The sequence below is a fragment of the Xiphophorus hellerii genome, chromosome 24, assembly GCF_003331165.1.
Source record: "Xiphophorus hellerii strain 12219 chromosome 24, Xiphophorus_hellerii-4.1, whole genome shotgun sequence".
NCBI classification, from domain to species: Eukaryota; Metazoa; Chordata; class Actinopteri; order Cyprinodontiformes; family Poeciliidae; genus Xiphophorus; species Xiphophorus hellerii.
In genome coordinates, this window is record NC_045695.1 from 16,651,051 (window position 1) to 16,673,931 (window position 22,881).

Sequence of the window (22,881 nt, forward strand, 5' to 3'; positions counted from 1 at the left end):
TGATATGAAGGAAACTTTCCATGATGATTCTCACCTGATCCTCCCTCCTTCATTCCTGAACAGAAAGTTTTTTAAGCTTTGGCCTCTTTTAGCCTGGAGGCTTTAAGTTTTATAGCTGGTTTGTTTCAAACGTTTCCAACAAAAAGTTAAAAACCTGCTGAGTTCCAAACAGGTTTTAACTTGCCGTTTACTGGAAGATGTTTCTGAGTTTCTGTCTCTGCTGTGCAGGAATGTTCCCTCGTTTCTAGCAAGTCTCAACAAAAAAACGGTTCCACCTACAAACCCGACATCAGGATCCAGGAACCTTTTCTGATGTGTAATAAATGAAGGTGAAGGTTTCAGATCAAACCCTTTAACGGCTCAGAATGAAAATATCACTTTTCAAAAAGTCATACTGGTAAATATCATTTAACACAAACTGGAGAACTGGACCAGGAAGCGTCTGCCTTACTGGGAACACTTCAGGGTTCCCCCCCAGAAGACCCACCACCACTGAGCCTGGCGGTGGGGTCATAAGGTCATCCGTCCACCAGGAGGCAGAAATGAGTAACAGCTGTTTATTTAAGACTCATTTAATCATCAGAAAAAAGCTTTACCTTTCATAACGAAGCAAGATTTTATAACATTCTAAAAACAGCAGAAATTCTCAGGAAAACATCAAAAAACTACAAAAGTTAATAAAAATAAGTGATAAGACAGAAAATATGATTAAAAACAGCAGAAAGAACAATTAAATTAAACTCTTCAACTTCAGTATCATAATGTTGTCCATCAGAACTCATTTTAATGTTAAACAGTTCTATACAACCTATATATCTTTGTTCATCTGATGACTATTTTATCTCTGTGATTTGACTAAATGTGTTTAAATTGTCCTTCTTGGGTTTCCATCCAGCTTTAAACTGACTTCAGGTTCTGCATCCTTCACACAGACAGACATTAGAAGCAGAAACACAGAAACTACTTTAGCAGGTTTCCTCCTATTTTACATCCAAATATTTACACAACAATGAAACTTCTCACTTTCTCTGCATCAATGCTAATTAATAAGTGGAATTATTGGTTTTAAACTAATGAAAATTATTTATCATATTTATGAGCTCGAAATGAAAAAACTGTCAGATTTCTGAATTTTAAAGCTCCAAATCAGGTGGAAAAAGCGTTAAATTTCCCAGGTGTTAAGGAGCCGTTGGTCTCCAATCAGAGTAAAACTTGGTTCTGATCTGCAGGATTCTTCAGAACCGATCCGGTTGGCGGGTCGTTAGCGGGCAGGAAGCGGCTGCATCTGCAGGGAGTCGTAGGTGTCTCTGGTGGCCGAGCTCAGACCCTGAAACCAGCCGATCAGTTAATCAATCAGCTGATCAGAGCGGATGCTGGACGGGTCGGAGCGGTCCGGTTGGTACTCACCTGGTAAACCTGCTCGTTCTTCCGCTGACGCTGCAAAAACAACAGTTTTTAATTCAACCGGTTCCAGAATCTCACAGAACATCATCGTGTTCAGACGCTCACCTCTCTCTTCACAGGAAGCTCTTTGTACGTCGGTTCTGATCGTTTCTGCAGGCCCTGAAATCCAGAACCAGAACCAGTTAGATAAACATCCAAGAGGTCACTGTGGTTCTGTTCTGGTGGGTTAGTTTGGTACCGTGTAGGTGGAGTCATCCGGCACCCTGCGGTTCTGAGAGACAGAATGAGAAGAAACAAGATGAAGCATCTGGACAGAACACCTTCAGAACCGGACTCAGACATCTGGACTTACTCGTCCTCGCTCCGGGTCGGTCATCAGCGGCTCGTAGGTGTCGCCTGTCGGTCTGCTGAGAGACTGAACACAAAATCACCATGAAGACGAATCTAAAGATAGAAATATGAGCTGCGACACCGAGAGGAGACGGACGGGAACTTACAGCGTAGGTTCCGTCCTCTGAGCCCTTTACTTTGGTTCTGAAGAACTGAAACACAGAAGGTCCAGAATAAGTTCTCCAAAGTCCAAAAAACAAAGAGTCTTAAAGCTGCAGTACATAACTTTTATAAAAAAATCTGTTTTTCACACGTTTGTGATGACATTTTGTTATGAGGCTGATAATCTGTGAAAAGATCGACCTGCACCTGGAGATGATGTTAACGCAGCAAAAACAGCCAATCAGAGCCAGGAGGAGGGGCTTAGCGCTGTCAATCATCCTCATGTAATGGCAGAAAAACAGCTTACTGTTACAGGAAAATGTTTCTGGTTTTCCTTTTTCTACCAAACACTGGATGATTCAAGTCTTCAGGTTGGTGTTTTAATCTCAACCAGCCTGTTTTTTGAAGGATAGTTTTGTTTACAGAGACTTCAGGTTTCATTTTATTTGTTGTTTTATTTATTTTAGATATTTAAAATGTCTTCCAGTTCCAGTGCTAAGTGGTCATTAAAATTAAAAGTTTATTGAACTTTAAGAATGTGTTCTTGCATTATTATTATCTTGAAAATGGTCTTAAATAACAATATATTGGGGGGCGTGCCGTGGTGGCGTAGCGGTTAGCGCGACCCGTATTTGGAGGCCTTGAGTCCTCGACGCGGCCATCGTCGGGTTCGACTCCCGGACCCGACGACATTTGCCGCATGTCTTCCCTCCGTTTACTGTCAGCCTACTGTCATATAAGGGACACTAGAGCCCACACAAGACCCCCTGGAGGGGTAAAAAAAAAAAAAAAAAAAAAATTGATGGTTTGACCCATCAGGTCAGTAGAACATGGAAACATGTTCCACCTGGTTCTGTTCCTGCTCAGGTTGGTTCTGGACCCACCTTCTCCTTGATGAACATGCCGGTGATGATGAGACCGTAGAGGCCCAGAAATCCGTCCAGGACGTAGCAGAGCTTGGGGTCAGAGTAGTCCAGCGCCTCTGTGGAGGTCAACACACACACACACACACACACCGTCAGTCAACACACACACACACACACACACACACACACCCGCACACACACACCGTCAGTCAGGGTCTGGCTGCAGCTGCTAGCATGCGTGTGTGTGTGTGTGTGTGTGCGTGTGTGTGTGTGTGTGTGTGTGTGTGTGTGTGTGTGTGGGTGTGTGTGTGTGTGTGAGCGAGGCTCAGCGGTTTCCTCAGCTGCTTCAGCTCTCGCTGCGGCTCATTAGCTCACAGGTGTGTGTTGGAGTGTGGTTCAGTGTGGGCGTGTGTGTGTGTGTGTGTGTGTGTCAGTCAAACTGAGAGATGCAGCAGAGGCAACCTTCATCTCAGAAACCTCAGCAGGGTTTCAGAGGAGCTCGTCTCTGAACTGAAACAAGCTAAACTAAATCCGAGACCAGAGCAAAGACGGCCGAACAGAACCACAGCGGTTCTGTCTGAGCAAACAAGACCGGAGAGAAAGCGACCCAATCTGAGATGGGACCAGAACCTCCGACTTGTCTAGTTAGAGGGGAAAACTCACATTTCTAACATTTTTGTGTTTCTGCTGCTTCTGAAAACAACTTAAAAAAACATCCAGCTGTTTTTTAGCCGCAGCTTCAGGTTTTTGGTGTCTGGAAAATGAGACGTTTCAAAATCCTTCAGCAGGCAGTGCCCTGTTACCTAGCAACCCCAGCGGAACTCTGCCCTGTTACCTAGCAACCCCAGCGGAACTCTGCCCTGTTACCTAGCAACCCCAGCGGAACTCTGCCCGTTACCTAGCAACCCCAGCGGAGCTCCAGATCGTTTGTTGTCGACGTGCCACTTGCTGTGTTCTGGTTGGTTGTGCAGGGGGCTCCACTAATGCTTTTCAAAGAGGCATGGTTGCATAATTGTGCGTCTGTTTGCAGGCCCCCTGTGGCCGACAGCAGCTTATATGGACTTAAAGTGACAAAACGCCCAAAACTGACTCAAATCTAATATCAGGAACAATTTAGTGCACGAAATGTAAAAACCAAAAACCTCTGAAGACGATTAGAGAAGTTCTTAAAATAAGTGACTTCCTGTTTGCTTTTAGAAACGTTCCTCTTCTTCTCTGTGTTGGAGAAAACGCGGCGGGCGGACGACCTCATGAACAGTCGATCTCTGCCGGTTCCAGGAAGGTTTATCTCAATCTGTCATCTTTGCTCACAGAAATATAAAAACTGTCAGAGCAGCACCGCCGGTCCTCCATCGCGTCGTCATGACAACGGCAACGTTGAGCAGATCGTCGGGGTCTCTAGCGGGCCGAGGCGACCAGATAAGAGCGAGTAGCAGGAAGTGTGTGATCTGACGACAGTTTCACATGTAAGTGACACTAAACTCTCTGAAGCTGCCAGTCGGCTCAGGACAGGATTTCTAATATTTCTGCACTAAACAGAAAACAGACGAGAATCAAAGTTTCTGTGGATGATGAATAAAAATCCTCCCGACGCTCGATGTGGAAAACATTTCAACAAGCAGATATGAGACGGAAAATAACAACAAAAAGAGAGAAATTAATCTCTAAACGTGGTTTTTATCTTCTAAAAGGAGCCGAGACGTTAAATGTTTCAGCTTTTGGTGTTTTAGTTGGTAAAAGTTAAAAACATCAGAAATAAGATATAAAACCAAAAACCAATCAAAGTTTAAACTATAAACAATATGTAGAAATATGTCAACAGAAAGAATAATAATAATAAAATATCATGAGGGAAATTAAGACTTTTTAAGGTTTTACACTGAAAATAATCATTTTTAATGTTTTTTGCTTTTTTAAATAAACCCTGACTTGGTTTTGTTCAAAGCCAAAATTAAAACAAATTAAATTTAAAAAACCTTTTTTATCTTTTTACTTTGTGCTATTTCTGTTTTCTGGTGGTTTGAAGCTGTTGGAAGGTTCTGGTCAATAAAGATTATTTGATTAATTAATTGATTTAATTTTTGTCTTTTTTTAACATAAATGTTCCTTCAACTTCTCACTTCTGGACTTTCAGCGTTTGGAGTAAAAACTGCGTCCAGAACCAGAAAAATATTTACTAAAACTGTTAGTATATCCTACTTTTTTAGTTAGATTAATAACTAAACTACCTAATAATTTAATTACATTTTATTTACAGTGTAGATTAAATAAAGTTGCTAAAACTAAACAGAGTAAAGATCGTTTTTATTTCCCATCCAGGCCGTTTGGACCATCTTTGAAAATTCCTAAAAAAAACTGAGCTAATTTTTATATTAATTTTATTTTGTATTTATTTAGAGAAATAAAACTAAAAATAAAAATAAAAATCAGAAGTATGAGTTAGTTCGTTTTTTTCTCTTTGCTAATGAAATAAATTAAAGTCTAAGGTGAATTTTCCCTCTTTGACCTGATTTCTGTTGAAACTCGTTTCTGCCAAAACAACAAATTAAATCAATATTTTTGCTGAACAATATAAAAGTTTAAAGGCAGAAATGCTGTAAAATCATCACATTATTTGGAAATTTACCCGTTATTTGAAGTTTTCCTGTAAGTTTGAAAGACGATGTTAAAATGGAAAAAATGTGAGAAAATTAAACTTTCTTGGATCAGAAGTTAAATTAATTTTTTTCAGTGTCATCAGTTTGTTTTATTAATAAAAACAAACGCAAAAAGTATATTTTATTTCTGTTGTAAAATTGAGCAAGAAATTAAAGTTGTGATATTTGATCTGGTTTAAAATGATCAACTTTTTATTTTTAAAGTGCAAAACGTTGATTTGTTTGTGTTAAAAGTTTGGATTAAATTAGTTTAATGTAAAATAATGAAGGAGATTTTTAACAGTAACGGTTGATGCTTCATGTTTCCAAACGATTAAAGCCGCTCTGACGCTGTTCAGTGTTTACTGGTGACACTGGGTTTACTGGTGACACTGGGTTTACTGGTGACACTGGGTTTACTGGTGACTCTGGGTTTACTGGTGACTCTGGGTTTACTGGACATGACGATGCGTTTCTGTTTTCTTCTCCTGACGGTGGAAACAGAACAAAGTTTCCACTGAACCAGAACCTGATGAAGATCATCTGCAGATGTAAACACTCAGTGGAAACGACGGATCATTTCTTTCAGCGTTTCTTCATGAATCATCGTTTCTCTGCAGATCAACGTTTCCAGGCTGAGTTTCCATCACAGCAGGGGTTCCCTGCATGTCGGATCCTCAGCTGTTGGCCGGATAAAGTCGGTAAAATCGAGTCAAACTTTGACTGCAGAGCTTCAGGCTGAATTCATTAACACCTGCTGAGAAAAGCTTCAGAGTTCAGAAACGGCTTCCTGAACGAAACAACATTCGGCCTGTTGCAACACGTGTGAAAACATAAAAATGATTTTATCTGAAGCCCCTCGTCTCAATCAAAGAGACGCCGCATCGACAGAAAACCTTCAGCCTGAGCATCAAGACGCTCAGGCTGCATGTTGGGCGCAAAAACCAAGAAATGTAGAAAATCAGAAAGAGAAACGTCAGTTCAGCAGAAATGATGGAAACTATTTATTTCCAGCAGATGAACAGATTATTCTCCAGTTTTTATAGTTAGGATCCATTTGTGATCGTTATTACATTTAAATCTAGTTTAATTTTCAGACTAGCCAGTAAAACTGACGGAGCAGAAAAGAAAAAGTTTGATGAGTTTTAACTGATGAACATCCAGCAGGAAATGGAGCAAAAACATACATTTTATTTCACTTTATCCTGTTTTGATCTTCATTAAGTTACATTTTTATAACGTAAAAACAAATGATGACGCCTCTGGGTTTGGTTTTCAGACTAGATCAAACTACGCAGTAAAACGTTTTATTTATGTTCCAAATAAAGATTTCTGGTGTATTTTAACTTATTGCAGCCAAAATGATAAAAATAACATTATCTGTAGTTATATCTGCACGTAAACATCCAACAGGATGTAAATAAAGACGGAAATAAAAGCAAAATGGCTCCTCTGTTCAGGAATAAACAAGATCCTCAGGTTATCGTTGAGTTTTTATATCATTAAGCTTCATTTTTGTTAATTATTACATTAAGTTTCATCTTTCAGTCAAATCCAGTTTGATTTTCAGACCAGATTAAAAACGCAGTAAAACTTTTCAGATCAACGGAGCAAAAAATAAAACTTTTCACTGCAGTTTCATCCAGCAGGAAGTAACGAATAAAACCTGAAATAAAAAGAAATCCTCAGCTTATTGTTGACTTTTTATATAATTGAGCTTCATTTTTTCTAATTTTTACATTAAATTAATTTTTTCCTAACGTAAATCTAATTGTAAGGCGTTAAACGATCCATCTGGACTGAATCCAGTGTGGATTCGCTGCAGATCTTCAAACTAGAGAAAGAAGAAGCAGAAATGAATCTTTCTGCTGTTTTAGCTGTAAACTGAAGCTGAACCTGCAGACGAGTCTCAGAGAGACGAGGAAAGTCAAACAGGAATCCCACAGGGTGTCTTCTCGGCCCACTTCCTCTTCAGCTCTGTGGTTGGCAGAACAATTTCTCTACTTTTGCCTCATGTGAACTGAGAGTGACATCAGATCACAAAACGAAGCTTTTCAGGCTGAATTTGTCTCAGATTTTACTGGAATCTGTTTTTACTCCCCCGTCTGATGAACAGACAGGAAGTGGATTGATATTAATGAGGGGCGCCGTTCTCAGAGCCGCGTTGGTGCAGAGGATGAGATCTTATCACCGCCTGACATTTTTCAAGCTTCTAAAATAGATACAAACATTAAAATAAAAACTGGAAAGCCTTAAAAGCACAAACTGTTCCAGTTAGTTTAAAAGGTAGAATCCACAGGGACGTGAACTCGGATCACTGGGATTCAGGTTTACAGGGAAAACTTTTCTAACGTGGCTAAACTAAGAAAATAAAACATTTTTCAGTTTAGCTGAAAGTTACAGACAGATTAAAATGACGCAACAAAGAGTTAAAAGCTGAGTTTGTAAAGTCCAGTTAATGGGATTAATCCCTTAAATCTCCTGCAAACTTTAAAACAATAAAAAAAAAAGCCAACTGAAGAAAACCTGATTAACAGACACGTCTGAGGGACATTTGAAAGGTTTTCAGCAGCAGATTAAGTTGGATTATGGACAGATTATTTATAAAAACTTTACGATTGCATTGTTTTTCAGTTTGTGTTGTTTATTATGTGCGTTAGTTTTTTCTTCTTTCTATGTTTTGTTTTTTAATCACTGTGTGTTTTAAATTGTGAGTTAGAAACTTTTAGATCTCGTTTTTGGCTCACATGCAAACATTATTTTGAATTTCTGAGAGTTTTTCTAAAAACTTTTACTCTGTTTTATCTTCACTTTCCAAACACGTTCAATGAAACAAAATGCATGATGGGATTTCTCACTGACTGGGGAATTTAAATTTCTCTGATAGAGAGAAAAACCTTTCACCTGGTTTTGGCTTCGGGTCGGAAACTTTGACAGAACCTGATCTGCAGGTCCACCTTTGGTCCAGATGCCTGCAGGCGACGAGGCGAACGAGACTCAGGAAAGAGACGCTCACAGAGCAACAAACGGTTAAACTACGGGTTAAACTACGGGTTAAACTACGGATTAAACTATGGGTTAAACTATGGGTTAAACTACGGCCCAAACCTGTCCAACCTGTTCAGAAGATTCGAGTGAAACTTTGGACTCCACAGAACCGGGTCCAGTCCAATACCAACCTCCAGGTGTTTCTAACAAACAGACATTAGCTTATGGGTTAGTTGGGCTCTCTGCTCCGGTGAAATCAGCTGCAGCTTTAAAGCAGCAGTTCCTCTGGAGCAGCGATAGGTGGCGCCGCTTTAGTCTTCTTCTTCTCCTTCAATTCAGGTCTAATGCTGCTAATTAAATGCCACCGCAGTCGGACTTTTATAGGAAGCGACTCGCAGAGAAGAAGAACGGAGACGTCCTGAGTTAAGATGGCCGCCGTCTATCGTCTAAAGTTGATCAGAGCCGAAAACATCGTCGCCCACGACGACGCACTGGGGTCATTGTAGACAGAAAAGAAGTAAATTTCACCAAAAAACTCAGAAAGTTTCTACAAAACACAAGAATATTTCTAGATTTAAAAATAGAAAAGTAACTAGAAACGGATCAAATGTTCTAGAAAAAAACATGGAAATTTCTGAGTTTCAAAAGTCAAAAGTTTTTTACTTTACAAACTCAGTAATTTCAACGTTGAATTTGATTTTTGTTGAACATTTTCATGTTCAAACTCAGATATTTCCTAGATTTTTCTAGAAAATTTCTCACATTTTCAGTGGAAATTTTCTCCTGTGTTTTTTTCCTGTCAGCAGACGGAGGAAGCTGGAAGTCCAGCTAACAGCAGCCGGTGGCCTGGTTCTGACCCGGTTCTGTTTGGATGTGGAGTTGGACCTGCAGGAGTTGGGATGTGATGCGTTCACTGACTGCTTTCCTCACGTCATTATCATCATTTCCAGCCTGCTGTTTACGCCCAGGCTCCAGATTACGCCGCTGGTCTCACGTTAAGGACATGAAGGTGGGATGAAAAGCCGATCTGGGTTTTCTGGCTGTGATTGTGGAAAACGTCGTGATCATAAAGTCATCTTCAGAAGATGGCGGCGCTTCTTGTTTCCTCCTCAGACTATCTGCTCATCTCCGTGAAGCTCTGCGGTCGCACCGTTGGCAGTTTACCCAACACACCTGAAGCCTGAATCCAGGACGCCTCGGCGCTCCGTCAGCAGACATGTTGAGGCGTTTTCACCTTGCTCTCCCTGTCCAACATGGCCGCCGAGCTCTCAGCTCGCCCTGCTGGCTCTTATCAGTGTGGTTCTGGTCACTTTATCGGACCGCAGAGCTGATGTTCAGATGCTTCAGTGAGAGGAAAACCGCACAGCTGATTCCTGAGCAGGAGATTAACGCCGCTTGCTCAACGGCTCTGAGGCAGAGGCTGCAGAACCGGGTCCATCAGAACCGGGTCCATCAGAACCGGGTTCAGCTTTTAGTCCGAAGATAAACTAATTTGGTGTAAATTTAACGGTAAAAATCTGCTGATTTAGCAGCAGATCCGTTTCTAACTCGTCTCTCTTATGAATAATTATCAGTTATTAAATAATGAGATGCAGTAAAAACAAACAGGTTTAAAGTTATTATTAAACTTTATTCCTGTTAAATATTTATTTTTTAAGATGCAGCGCCTCAATTATCTCTAGTTTTCATTGATGATCTTTTATTTATTGCCTCTGTCGTCTCTGCAGCCGTTCGGATCTCCTGCTGAATAAATAACTTTTATTTTCTCTGGTTTTAAATCTTGTTAAATTAAAGTTGGTCAGTTTCTGCATCTTAAACCCAACAGAACCTTTGCTGGACCCGGATCTGGTTCTGTTTGTCTCTCATTTAGCTTAACTCTGAATTTGATCTTTTTTAAAAACATTTAGTGTTTCTGTTGTTACAGTTTCTCCTAAACTGGTTCAAATTCAAACAAATTATAATAATTTATTCCAGTTTAATATGAACACAGACACATTCAGACCCAGATGAACCCGGCTGACCCGGTCCAGAAACCGGGCCCATTAGGCCCAACGCTTCTGAAGATTTCAACACTTTCAGTATAAAATGCTCTAATAATTAGGACAGAAAGTTTTATTCTCTCTATTTATTGTTTTTTATGTCAGAACCTGAGTCACAGTTGGGTTTTATCTGTTTAATTTTAATACATTTTTATTAAAAGCTCATTTTGTTATAACTCAAACTAAATCTATAAAGTGCCTTTCAAACATTGGAAATTTTATTATTGCAAAATTACATTTAATTTCTTGTAATTTTGTGTTTAAATTGTTTTTTATGGATTTAAATAATAAATGTGGATTTATTTACATCTTAGCCGCTAAAAGTCTTTAATCCCATCGGCTGCAATTAAATTAATTTGATTTGTTTGCGTCATAATTTGGATTCATTTTTATTTACAGGTTTAATAACTTAAATCACAAACTAAATGATTAAATCACTTAATTTAAATGAATTAAATGAAGCTAATTAGTTTAAGTTTTCATGCTAAATATTTGATGAACTAATTCGCTGCGTGTTTTCAGTGAACTAAAAAATAGAATATTTGTTAAAGATATGTATTAAAATGCTTTTAATTTTTAAATATTATACATGTTTGAAAACTTTATCTTAATGATACCAAATAAATATTAAAAATAAAATCCCTTTAAAAACAAAAGTTTGTCATTAGTTAGACTCTGGATGCTAACGCAGTTTTATCGCTAACTGTTAGCAACGTTGAGTCAGAGCTGTTCAGCTGCGGTTAAACTTAATGTCGTTTATTAACGTTTTTATTAACCTCATTAATCAGAAAATGAACAAAACATGAATAAAAACGCATGTAAGGTATTTTATATTTAATCTTCCTAAAACCGAAGAAAATGAACGTAAAACATGGCCGCCGCCAGAATCTACGTTCATCTTTAACGTTCAAAAGTTTTCTTTACAATTTTTGTTTTTTAAATAACAGAAACATGCTTTCATTAAATGTTTTACTTTTTAATTAATTTTTAAAATATTTCCAGTGTTTGGAAGCAGGTTTATCACAGCTGCTGTTCAAATGTTCTTATGGACTCGGGTTCAGTTCATAATGATAACCTTTATTATAAGGTGTTGCCTGAACTGGTAGATATTTTAGGTAAAATCTTTTTTACATCACCTTTAAAATGACGAGGGTCAGATTTGATCAACTAAATTTAATAATTAAAGAGAAATTAAAAAGGAGAAGATGGAGGAAAATAATCATTCTTTAAAAACAGTTTATTTTTTGTAATTTTGAAGGTTTGAGCAAACATTGAGACATTAACAATGTTGTAATTTTCTGTAATATGCTTCAAAACTTTAATAAAATCTTTCTTTAGCTGCTTTACTGGTTGAACTTTGAGACATTTTCAGTAATAAATGTGACTTTATGTCGCCTGTAAAGTGAAATAAATACATCATGTCTCAGGTTTGGTACATTAAATGTACAATTTTTAAGTTATTTTAAAATTAAAGGGTTAAATATTTGGAAAATATGTAGAAAAATTGTGAAAAAAGGTAAACTGTTACATAAATGTTTGTTTTAAGGGTAAAGGTAAATTAGTTTCAGCCCTACAGGAGTGTTTTATGGTGTTCATCATTTCATTTAAGGCCCTTTCTTTCTTAATTTGAAAAGTTTGAGCCAACATTGACATATTTCTCTTTTGTTGTCAAACATAAAATATGTTGATGCTAATCCTGTTTGTTAGCTTGCGTGCTAAAGTTTAAAGTTGTTTGCTGCAGTTAAATGTCCCGACTGTGGATACATCATGACTACTTCAGGTTTGTTTAATCAATTTAAGTTTTAAATATTCAAATTTATGAAGCAAAGAAAGGAAACGTTTTATTTGGTTCTTTAAAGAAAGAACTCAGGATCAAAGATGGCCGCCAGAGGCTGCGCTCATCGTTAGCTTCTTTTTGTGGTCGAAGTTTTAAGACTGAAAACAAGTCTGCTTTCAGAAAACAACCAAAACATTTTAATTATCTACATAAAATTCAATAATACGGCAGAAAAATTATTGTTTTAAAGACCTGAGGTTTTTTTAGACGTTTTAGCAACTTGCTTTTGGTCATAAGTGGCAGACTAACAGCAGAAACACGCCTGTTTATATTTTTAATTTCCTGAAAATGATTTTCTTATAAAACAAAAACAAATTGAGTCTTTTTTCGTGCTGAACCGACAGCCTGCTGCCATCGGTCGCTTTCATTTACACACTTCAGTGAAAACGTCCTAATCAAATCCAACCAGCGGTCAGACTGAACTCTGCTCTCAGGTGAGCGGCGTGGCGATGCCTACCTGCGGAGGGCAGCAGCGAGGCGAGGACCAGCAGGCCCAGTACCCGGTTCTGGAGCTCCATCTCAGACCAGTGTCCCCAGTTGGTGCAGGTGGTTCAGAGCGCTCCGAGTCGTGCAGCGGCAGCAGCGAAGTGAGGCGTCTTCCTCTGGAGCGCGGTGATGAAATGGGACAGGAAGTGGTGAGGAGCTGCTGTGCCAGGTGACACACAGCGACACACTTCTCCCACACACACACACCGCCCCGCTCTGCTCACACACGGAAACACCAATTCAGCTGAAACACACACAACGCTTCAGAGATGTTTACCTGCAGTGAGCTTCGCTCAGGATCCGTCGCTCTGCAGAGCCAACCGGCAGCATCATGCTGCGGGCCGGATCAGTACTTCACACCACATTTAAATAAAATAACACAAACGCTGATCTGTTTCTGCTAAAAATATTTATTTTTCTTTTTAAAAATACATCTGATTTTCTAAAAAAAAGTATGAAAATATGTTCTGACAAACAAACTGAAATACTGACTTATTTTGTTTATTAAAAGATAAAACATCAGATTTGAGCCCTTCAGGTAAAAGTGGAGTCACTTTGTTAAAGATAAAAACACAAACATGATCACAAATTCACATTTAGACGTTTAAAGTGAATACATTTAGCCTAACTGAGTCTAAACCATTAATTCCTAATTAATGCTCCACCTTCCTATCGCCATGAACCATGGGAAATGTAGTTACTGTAAGAAAAATGCACAATACCTAATAAGTAATATTCAGAAGGTCAAAGGTCAACCAGGAGAATCACTTAGAGAACATTTTAACACTTTGGTTCATAATAAAACCCAATATTAAAGCAAATATTCAAATAAATCTCTTTAAAGTGCTTTTGATGGCGCTAATAATCGGCCCAATGTCTCCCCCCAGCGGTGAAAACTCTGAACTACAACTTTCTAAAATCATATTTTTTTTGTTTATTAATGTTTAAATATCATTAATTATTAATGTTTATGCCGAAATGTCTGAAAAAGATGAATATTGTTCCGATTTAAAATCTATAATTTGATACAAAACTTTCTGATTCATAAGCCATTTAATTAACTCCGATTGATTAATTAATTGATCAGAGAAAACTGAAGTGGAAGAGTTTGAAGAGGAAGAGAAGAAGAGAACTGGCTGAGGACACCTTCATCATCATCATCATCATCATCATCATCATCATCATCATCATCATTCCGGGTCAAAGGTTGATTCCTGAACACAAAGATAATTTATTACTGATTTTCTGATAGTTTTATTGGATATTATTATTACAATATTCAGTAATACAATAAATATCACTACATCATAATATCCTTTTAATATTATCAGTAATATTAATATTTCTACTAATGTTATTTTTAATGATTTAATTATAAGATTTTATTTTCATGGAGAAAAAATGACTAAAACTGTGTTTTTATTTAATATTATACACCATGAATCATATTCTAATATTATATCACAATAAGTGTTGGATTATTTTTTATTTAATTAATACTGAAAATAGGTTAAATTCCAATGTATTTTTTCTTATTTAATTAAAATTTATATGATCTAACATTAAGAAAATGTTTTACATATTATGCATCCAGTAAGACATTATATATATTATATTAATTTATATACTACTTGTTTTACTTTTGTTTTATTTTTATTTATTTATTTAAAATTTAAGTAGCAACATATGAACTTTGTTATTATATTACAACACTCATTATAGTTAATGGTAGATTATTAAATATTTAAAAAAACATTTTATTACATTTAATATGTAATAATTAAATATTTACTAATAATTTTTACTAACATTTTAGAAATTTCTACATTTTCGGGGTTTATAAAAAGGATTTTTTCAATTAAGAAATGTTTCTTCAAACCAAAATGGTTCTGGTTAAGGACTACAAACGGCAAATAAAGGACTACAAGGACCAGCAGCTCTCACCGTCAGTGGTGCTTCCTGTGGGGCGCCGCCTGGAAATATTCATCAGGAGAGACGGTCTTCACCCCTCCGAAGTAATCCAGCACCCACACCTGAAACGAGACCGGGAGGAGTCTGAGACCGGGCCGGGTCAGAACCGGTTCTGATGGTTCTGGTGGTTTAGTACCTGAGTGATGTTGAACTTGGCGAAGAACCAGTTGTGGTCCGTGGGCCAGTCGATCATCTCCGGGTGTCGGCTGAACAGAGCTTTCTTTGCAAAGTCCGCCTCCGTCCCGTTCACCTGGAACACAGCGGGGTCAGAGGTCATGTGAGCCCCTGGGTGTACCTGGGTCTACCTGGGGAACAGGTGAGTGTTGTTACCTGGACGACGGATCCAGACAGGATGATGTGAGCGCAGAGCGGACTCTGAGGATCGAAGCCCTGCTGCTTGCAGTAATCGGTCTGGGCCAGAGACATGGACAGGGACGCCTGGGGGTTCACCTGGGGGTCAAAGGTCACGCTTTATTAATAACTCATATGAGACATTCAGTGTTGGGTAGTAACGGATTACATGTAACGACGTTACGTAATTTAATTACAAAAAAAGAGTAACTGTAATTCGTTACAGTTACAATGAGAAAATATGTAATTCAGTTACAGTTACTTCCGAAAATATTAAGAATTACAAATTTAGTTACATTTTTAAAAAAATATGAACAAAAACCTTTGCGAAATATGTAACGATATTTTTATTGCTTTGCGCCCTATATCGCCGTTTCCCGCTACGGCTCCTTGTCTCTATCATATTTGCCAGCCGCAATGCCACTGATGCTCCATCCTGTGCTGGCGGAGCCTCCTGGAGGAACAGCAAGCGAGCGGACGGTTCCATTTCAGCTCAAGCAGCGCATCAAAAATGACAACCTTCCAGCACTGGAAATATAAGGAGCATTTCATTTACACATGTGAAAATGGCTCAAATTTAACCGTGCAGTGCAAGAAGTGTTTGCCGGCTATCAAGAACTTGTCCACGTCGAAGCAATCTATGTCAAACCTGAGGAAACATTTAGAGGTAAGTGCAACTCACTGATAGACGAAGCGTATTGTTTTACGAATATTTGACTGTTTGGTGTTGATGCCTGACAAACGTTGGAATCTATTCTTTCCCATGAGACATTGTATGCAATGTGCTAGTGTTATGGTTTTCATGATGAACATAAAGTAAACTAGAAAATTCCTGAAGAAATGTAACTGGGGCCTGCCAAAGTGTGCCCGTCGGTTTGGACCCAGCGTTCTGATGCTAAAAATTAGCATCAATGCTAAGCTTAGCTAAATTGTAGTCATTAGCTTGTGGAATTTTATCACTTGCTTCGCAAGTCAGTCACTACTCTCCTTATGTATTGCTATGGGCAGGCCCCAATTAATGCTACTTTGAACATATAATTATTAATCATAGTATATTTTTCTTCTATCTTTTTTTCTCTCTTTTCAGAGGAAGCATCCAGGCGTTCTTCTGAAAGGCACGTTTAGTCCATCTGATACTCGGGACCCATCGTCCATCTTAATTCTTGATGCACTGTATTGTGCCGTGTTTAATTTTACAAGCAAGGGTGTGCAAAGAAAAAATCAAGAAAAATAAAATGTGATGTAAAAGTCTTACTTTGCTTATTTATTACTAAACTGGAGCACTTCATTGTCATTGCACATGTATGAAGTAATGAAATGCAGTTTGGCATCTAATCAAGTGCAACGTGTGCAGATTGTACAGCATGCAGTATTTAGAGATAAAATGCAGTTATTCACAGCTAGGGTAAGGAAAGATGGTTGATAGATATGTGCAGCAGAATAAATAAATTACCCCTAGGGAAATGCATGTATGTGCAGAGCCACTGTAGATAGGGCTATACAGGTGTGAATTGAAGAGGAACACTGTACAAATGTTGGGATGGTACAGTAAGGTATGGATAGAGGGGAAGGAAAGACTGGTCTTTGGGAAGAGTTCAATAAGGTGACCGCTGTAGGAAAGAAGTGGTTTCTGAACCTGCTTGTGTTAGTCTGCAAACTGCGTAAATGGTAGAGCCTGGGGGAGGAGCAGAAAAGAGTATGGCCCGATGAGAGGAGTCTGAGAAAATCTTACATGCCTGGTGCTGGCATCTCTTCTTGTGGACCTCCTGTGATTGCCTGTCAGCAATTCCCTCTCAGCTTAGTGCTCTTTTAAGGTTCCCACTCAGTTCTCAAAAATTAAATGTTGAACATGGGTCAATACTCATTAAAACCTCAAAGTAATCAAAAGTAATCAAAAGTAATTAGTTACATTACTTTTTAAAAGTAATCGAAAAAGTTACACTACAATTACATTTTAAACAAGGTAACTTGTAACTGTAACGGATTACATTTTTAAAGTAACTTACCCAACACTGGAGACATTTAATAAGTAAAAATATTTTATACTAGTGCAACAATAAACAAGCTTTTAAAGGTTTTAAGGAGTAAAATTATAAATATGAATTATTATTTCAAGGCATTTTTTGTATAAATATTAAGGAAATATTTTAAATATTTTTTATGACAAAATGAAAATTACTAATGAATATTTTACATACGCATATATTATATTTAAATAATAAAAACATTAATTTCTTTAAACGCCAGCAGTCGGTTGTTATGGAACCTGATCACGTGACCCGATCTCCAAACCGCTGCGTCACTGTTTATAAAACCTGCTGAGTCATGCCGGAGCCCAACGTCACGTGACGTTTGTTTGTGTAACAGAACCGGGATCGTCCGTTTACCTGCAGGTCCTGGACCGACACCTCCATGTGGGTCAGGTACATGTACGGGACCCCGGAGCTGGTTCCTTGTGGCCCGTCGCTCACCGAGAAGACGTTGGAGAACGGCTGACCCTCCACCGGCTTGTGGCTGGAGATGGTGGCCATGGAGGCCCAGTCACATTGGTGGGCGATGAAGCGGGCCACCCGGGCCACCTGGTCGTGAGGAGGGATCTGGACCCGGCAGGAGGAGGAGCCGAGGCCGGCCCAGGAGAGGCCGAGGAGGAGGAGGAGAGTAGGCCACAGAGCGGAGCTCATGGTCGGGTTGGTGTCAGCAGGACAGTCGGTTACACGGAGCCGAGGAGCAGAGATAAACAGAACACAAACTTCCGCTCCTGACTGTCGCAATAAAACCACTTCCTGTTTTCACAATAAAAGCTTTATATGTACAGAACCGTAATTTCTAAATAAATATTGAAAGTAGTAAACTTTTTAAATTATTTTATTAATTTCAGGGGGAAAAAAGAAAATAAAAAAACATTAAAAAACCTTCCAGATTTTCTAGATAAAAAGAACATTTTAGTTTGACAAGTCAAAAAAAAAATTGCTAGAAAAGCCTCAGGAATTTTTAAGTTTAAAAAGTTGAACATTGTCAATTTTTTGAGTTTCAAAAGTGGAACAAAAGGTTTGTTCTAGAATAAAATTCTAAGAAACTCAAAATTTCTGAACTTTTTGGTGGAAATTTACTCTTTTTACGTCCATAATGGCCCTGACAAACTGCCATAAAATTACATCCAGACTGCTACAAGGTCAATAAATATGCTGAAATGGCCCAAAAAGGGTTTGTGATGGTTTCATGACTCTCCTTTGTTTTCAGTTTCAAAATAAGAGCTTTGATCAAATCAAAAATAAAAAGAGTCAAATCTACAAACATTTCAAAAACCTTTATTAAAATATTTTTTTAATTGCACAACGTTTTAAATAACAAATAAGCTCAAACAGATTTTAAAGTCCAAAGATTTTATTACATTAACACATTTAGAGTAGAAACCTGTAAGAAACTGCAGCATAAATTAGTTTTCCTCCGACCCTCCTGGACCTTCAGCTGCACAGACGTCACACAGCTGCTCCTCCAGGTGGAGCCATCCCTGGCAACCGTTGCTACGGCAGAGACAGGGCACTTCCTGTTCCTGCTCCGAGCTGGAGGTGTGAACGTCAGAGGAGTAGTTCCAGGTGAGCTCAGTGCCGGCTTTCACCACCCTGATGGACACAAAACCCATGAAAACACAGCTGAAGGTAAAGAGGGGAGGGGCTTACAGTGACTCCTCCCCCTCACCTGTTGGTGAAGAAGGCGATGACGGGGAAGGCGGGGTCATGGGAGTCCGTGAAGACGTTCTGGATGAACAGGTTGGGCTGGCAGCTGTGCTGTGGGCCGAGTTTAGAATAAATACATAAATAAATCAATAAATATATTCCATCAAATCAGTAAAAAAATACCAAACCAATTGTTCCTTGACTTTCATGTTTCCTTCCACTCAACTTTCCATGCACATTCCTCCAGACTCACATTGATGAAGCGCCCGACGTTTCCCTCCTTGCTGGCGTCGATGAAGCAGACTTCCTCTCTCTCTGCTCCTCGTTTGAAGCTCGTCGGGCTGCCGTCCTCATGGCTGTCCATCGCCACGGCAACCCTCAACTCAGACAGGCCTCCAACCTGCAGAACCAGAACCAGAACCAGCAAACGTCATCCAGCAGCAGTAACTCACCAGGAAAACCATCCTGGACAGAAACCAACCTGGTCGTGGTTCTGAGAGGCGCCACTGGACTCGCCGGGCCTCTGGATCACCGGGACGTGCTGAGTGGAGGGGGCGGAGCCTGGCGCGGCCTCCAGCAGGTCGCTGCGCACCTCCAGGATGGGCGGAGCCAGCCACTCCGTGACGACCTCCACCTCGTCATCGGACGGCAGCTCGGCCCGGGTCAGCTTGGGGGGCAGCGGCTCCGTGGGGCTGTGGGCCCGCTGCAGAACCACACCTGTTAACAGAACCACACCTGTTAACAGAACCAAACCTGTTAACAGAACCACACCTGTTAACAGAACCAAACCTGTTAACAGAACCAAACCTGTTAACAAAAAGAATAAAGTTTCCTAAAGACTAATGTGAAATTTTAAAAAAGTATCAAAATGTCTTTTAATCTTTATATTGTCTACTTATAAAAAAATATAAAGAGAAATTTATTAAAACATTTTTAGAATGAAATGAAAATATGTAAAACATCATATTTAGATAATCTAATACTTCATTACCATTATACTAATATAATGCTAAATAAATGACAATAAAGATTCCTAAAAGAATAATTAATTCTTAAAAAAGACACAAATTAAAAAATATAAAGCAAAAATAATATTTTTTAATATATTAATAATATAATGCTAAAACACCAAAAATATAAATACTTTATATAAAGAGGAACAAAATGTCAATAATTTGTTTGAAACTGAGTTAAAATATTAAAATATGCTCAAGGTTATTAAACAAATGAAGAAACAAAACCAGAACATTCTATAAAATGAAGTATTGATTATAAATTTATCAAATATTCACCAGGACAGTAAAACTTTCTAAAAATCTGATCAGAATCATCTGGACCTTAAATAAATGACCTTTATTAGTTTATATATTTATACTAATAACCAGCCGACCTGCGTAGATGCAGACGAACGTGCCTCGGTCCAGGTCGTCACGGCAACGGACCCCCCAGCCCCGGTCCTCGGTCTCAAAGACCTGGAGGCGAACTCTGACCCCTCTCTGGACCAGCCGGTTCTGGCAGCGGGCCCGGTCGCAGCCGCACCACGGACCGCACTCAAACAGGCTGGAGGAAGAGGAGGAGGAGGAAGAGTTAGAGAGGGAGAGGAAGAGGATGGTGAGGCGGTCCGGCCCGTTCTCACCCTGATTGGACCGGTTCCAGCAGCCGCTGGTAGCTGTAGCCCTGACCCCTGGTCGTCATGGCGACGCAGGCGCAGTGCCGCGCGTCGCCGCAGCCGTCGCTGCAGTCACAGCAGGCGTCGAACAGAGTGGCGCCGCGGCTCAGAAAGCAGCCGTGCGGCCAGCGGTCCTTCCTGTACCGGAAGCCCGCGGGCCGGGTCCGACCCTCCCCTACCACCAGCTCCACGGGAACAGGCTCCGCCCCCCGGCTCAGGTCGGCCCGCGGCTGAGCCGGCAGAGGGGTCGGGTCCAGCTGCACCAGGTGGTTGAAGGTGAAGAAGTCTACCTGCAGAAGGGACAGGACCGGGTCAGAACCGGGTCAGAGCAGGTCAGAGCGGGCTCTCAGGTCCGGTTCTGGTTCACCTGCAGGACGTCGTAGCTCTCCGTCACCGACAGGAAGGACTCAACGTCCTGGAAGTTCCTGAGGCTCTGCCCACACGGCGTCTTGTAGATGACGTCCCAGTCGCCCCCGGCAGCAGCCGCGTCCAAGCCGTCCGGGCCGGTTCCGGTCGAGGACGCCAGCGGCATGGCGCTCAGCCTCTTGAAGCCGCACAACAGCGGCACCTTCAACGGGTTCTGGCCGTACAGCAGCGAGCTGGACTGGGGGGTTCTGGGTAACCCGGGCAGGCAGGCCTGGGAACACACAGAGGTCAGAGGTCATCCCGTCACCGGCCCGGTTCTGCTCCTTCCTACCTTGCAGCAGGGGTGAGGGTGGTACTGCAGCTGGACCGGCATCAGCGGAGGCAGCAGCTCCTCTCTGCCAGCAGGGGGCGACAGTCCATTGAAGTGAGCCGGCAGCAGCCCTCCTGCAGACACACAGCGGGTCAGTCAGAACCGGACCAGAACCGACACATACATCATACTTTAATGATCCCCAAAGGAAGGACGTTTGTAGCACAAAATAATAAAAAAAATTAAATCACAACAATAAAAAGAAAAAGAGAAAATCCTCCAGATATCATATTAATTGTGGCGTTCCACAGGGATCAACACTGGGACCTCGACCTTTTCTCATGTAAGTTATTGACATCACTACGGCTTGGTGCAGTTTATGTGCAGATGACACAGCCGTATTTTATTTAGGAGAAAATATTTACAAAAACAAAAAAATGGTTTGTAACAGATTATCTATAAATATTGGCAAAACAAAATTCTGAATATTTTGCACAATTACATGTTAAAGGAATCAAGATGCAAAACAAATGAACTTTTTGGGTGTTCTCATTGTTCTCATAATACAAACCCAATATTTATAGTTAAACTTATTGAAACTTCATAGATTGATAAAGAACAATATTTTTAACTTTATGTAGAAAGTTCATAAAATTTACCAAACAATATTCAAATCAGATTTTTATAGTAGTTCAGTACCTGAACCGATGACCACCTGGACCACGGAGGAGTCCTGGTCCTGGTCCGGAGGAGACCCGAGGGGAACGCAGTCCAGACATTCCAGCAGCCTCTGGGCCTGGAGGTACTCTGTAACAGAACCAGCATCACACCAGAACCACGCAGGACAGTCTGGACCCCTTCCAGGACGGACCAGTACCTTTATCTAGAGCCGTCTTCTTCTGCAGGGCCTGCTTCAGGTGGTCCAGGTACTGGAAGACCCCGGTGAAGACCTGCTCCACGTCCTTCTCCGCCCAGAAGCTTTTCGCCCTCTCTGCAGAACCGACACCAGCAGTTAGCTGCAGAACACACACTGCGCCCTCTGCTGCTAGCATGTGGGAAGGTCCAGGAGGTGTGAATACTTTCAGAAATTAAATTTTCAGGCTTTTGATTATATAAATAAGGCACAAAAATAGATAGAACTCTAAAATGAGCTTCAGATTGCCCTGAAGAACAGTGGCTGACTTGCCCTGATCAATATGGCGGCTACAAGCATCACTCAGACGCTGAGTCTGTAGTTAGAAATCACAGTTCTGACAGACAAAAAGGAATTCTTGTCCAGTTTACACCATCTAGTGACCTAGTGTGACCAGTTCTCTCCCAGTTTGAGTGGGCTCCACAGTCTTACCCACAAGCCGTGGATCCAACACGTCCCCCATGTCCACGGACAGCTAGCAGAGCTAAGGTAGCTCCAGTTGAAAACACAAAGCCAAACAAACCCAGTTTGTGCTGGTACCGATCCAGTCTGACTCAGAGCGCTAACGGCTGATACAGAGCTGAAACTAAATCATAGTATTAGCCGGAAATCAGCCCCGCAGTTACCGGAAAAGCGGTTTAAATACCAGATTAGGTCCAATTTAACGACAAACTAACACAAACTGCAGCATGGTTTATGCCTGGAAGCTTCTTGGTTCAAGCGGGCCGCCGTACAATGAGTGGTTGTATTCCCTGAGTTTTGTCTGACAGGTATAGTTATTTTATATTTAAAATAAATTTGGCAAAATCTGCATCAAATTTAAAAACTATCATAAATATAAAATAATGATCGACTTGACTCTGTAATTTGTTAAAC

At 40.2% G+C, this 22,881-nt stretch overlaps 3 protein-coding genes and 1 long non-coding RNA gene across 5 annotated transcripts; 1 reads left to right on the top strand and 3 right to left on the bottom strand.

Moving 5' to 3' along the window:
• Positions 1-543: 543 nt before the first annotated feature.
• Positions 544-13,056, bottom strand: cd247 (CD247 molecule). The gene is made up of 8 exons (XM_032556351.1): positions 12,720-13,056; positions 2,781-2,878; positions 1,902-1,946; positions 1,757-1,819; positions 1,643-1,675; positions 1,510-1,563; positions 1,408-1,437; positions 544-1,327 (listed from the first exon to the last, which is right to left on the bottom strand). The coding sequence occupies exons 1-8, from the start codon at positions 12,778-12,780 to the stop codon at positions 1,262-1,264; spliced, it is 450 nt and encodes a 149-aa protein (XP_032412242.1). The 5' UTR covers positions 12,781-13,056; the 3' UTR covers positions 544-1,261.
• Positions 13,057-13,233: 177 nt separating this feature from the next.
• On the bottom strand, positions 13,234-17,799 carry creg1 (cellular repressor of E1A-stimulated genes 1). The gene is made up of 5 exons (XM_032556337.1): positions 17,458-17,799; positions 15,050-15,169; positions 14,856-14,969; positions 14,693-14,781; positions 13,234-13,962 (listed from the first exon to the last, which is right to left on the bottom strand). The coding sequence occupies exons 1-4, from the start codon at positions 17,749-17,751 to the stop codon at positions 14,695-14,697; spliced, it is 615 nt and encodes a 204-aa protein (XP_032412228.1). The 5' UTR covers positions 17,752-17,799; the 3' UTR covers positions 13,234-13,962; positions 14,693-14,694.
• LOC116715733 (uncharacterized) lies at positions 15,395-16,322 on the top strand. The gene is made up of 2 exons (XR_004338225.1): positions 15,395-15,737; positions 16,158-16,322. It is a non-coding gene; the product is annotated as an uncharacterized LOC116715733 (long non-coding RNA).
• Positions 17,800-18,436: 637 nt separating the features above from the next.
• Positions 18,437-22,742, bottom strand: setdb2 (SET domain bifurcated histone lysine methyltransferase 2). 2 transcript variants are annotated; one of them, XM_032556273.1, is made up of 11 exons: positions 22,438-22,742; positions 21,970-22,083; positions 21,792-21,899; positions 21,114-21,226; positions 20,784-21,053; positions 20,384-20,706; positions 20,138-20,307; positions 19,229-19,482; positions 19,001-19,147; positions 18,770-18,858; positions 18,437-18,693 (listed from the first exon to the last, which is right to left on the bottom strand). In XM_032556273.1, exons 1-11 carry the CDS (start codon positions 22,466-22,468, stop codon positions 18,507-18,509), a joined length of 1,806 nt encoding a protein of 601 aa, XP_032412164.1. In that variant the 5' UTR covers positions 22,469-22,742; the 3' UTR covers positions 18,437-18,506. The 2 variants fall into 2 exon arrangements, with proteins under 2 accessions (XP_032412164.1, XP_032412165.1); XM_032556274.1 differs by having other exon boundaries at positions 19,229-19,464; positions 22,438-22,740.
• Positions 22,743-22,881: the final 139 nt, after the last annotated feature.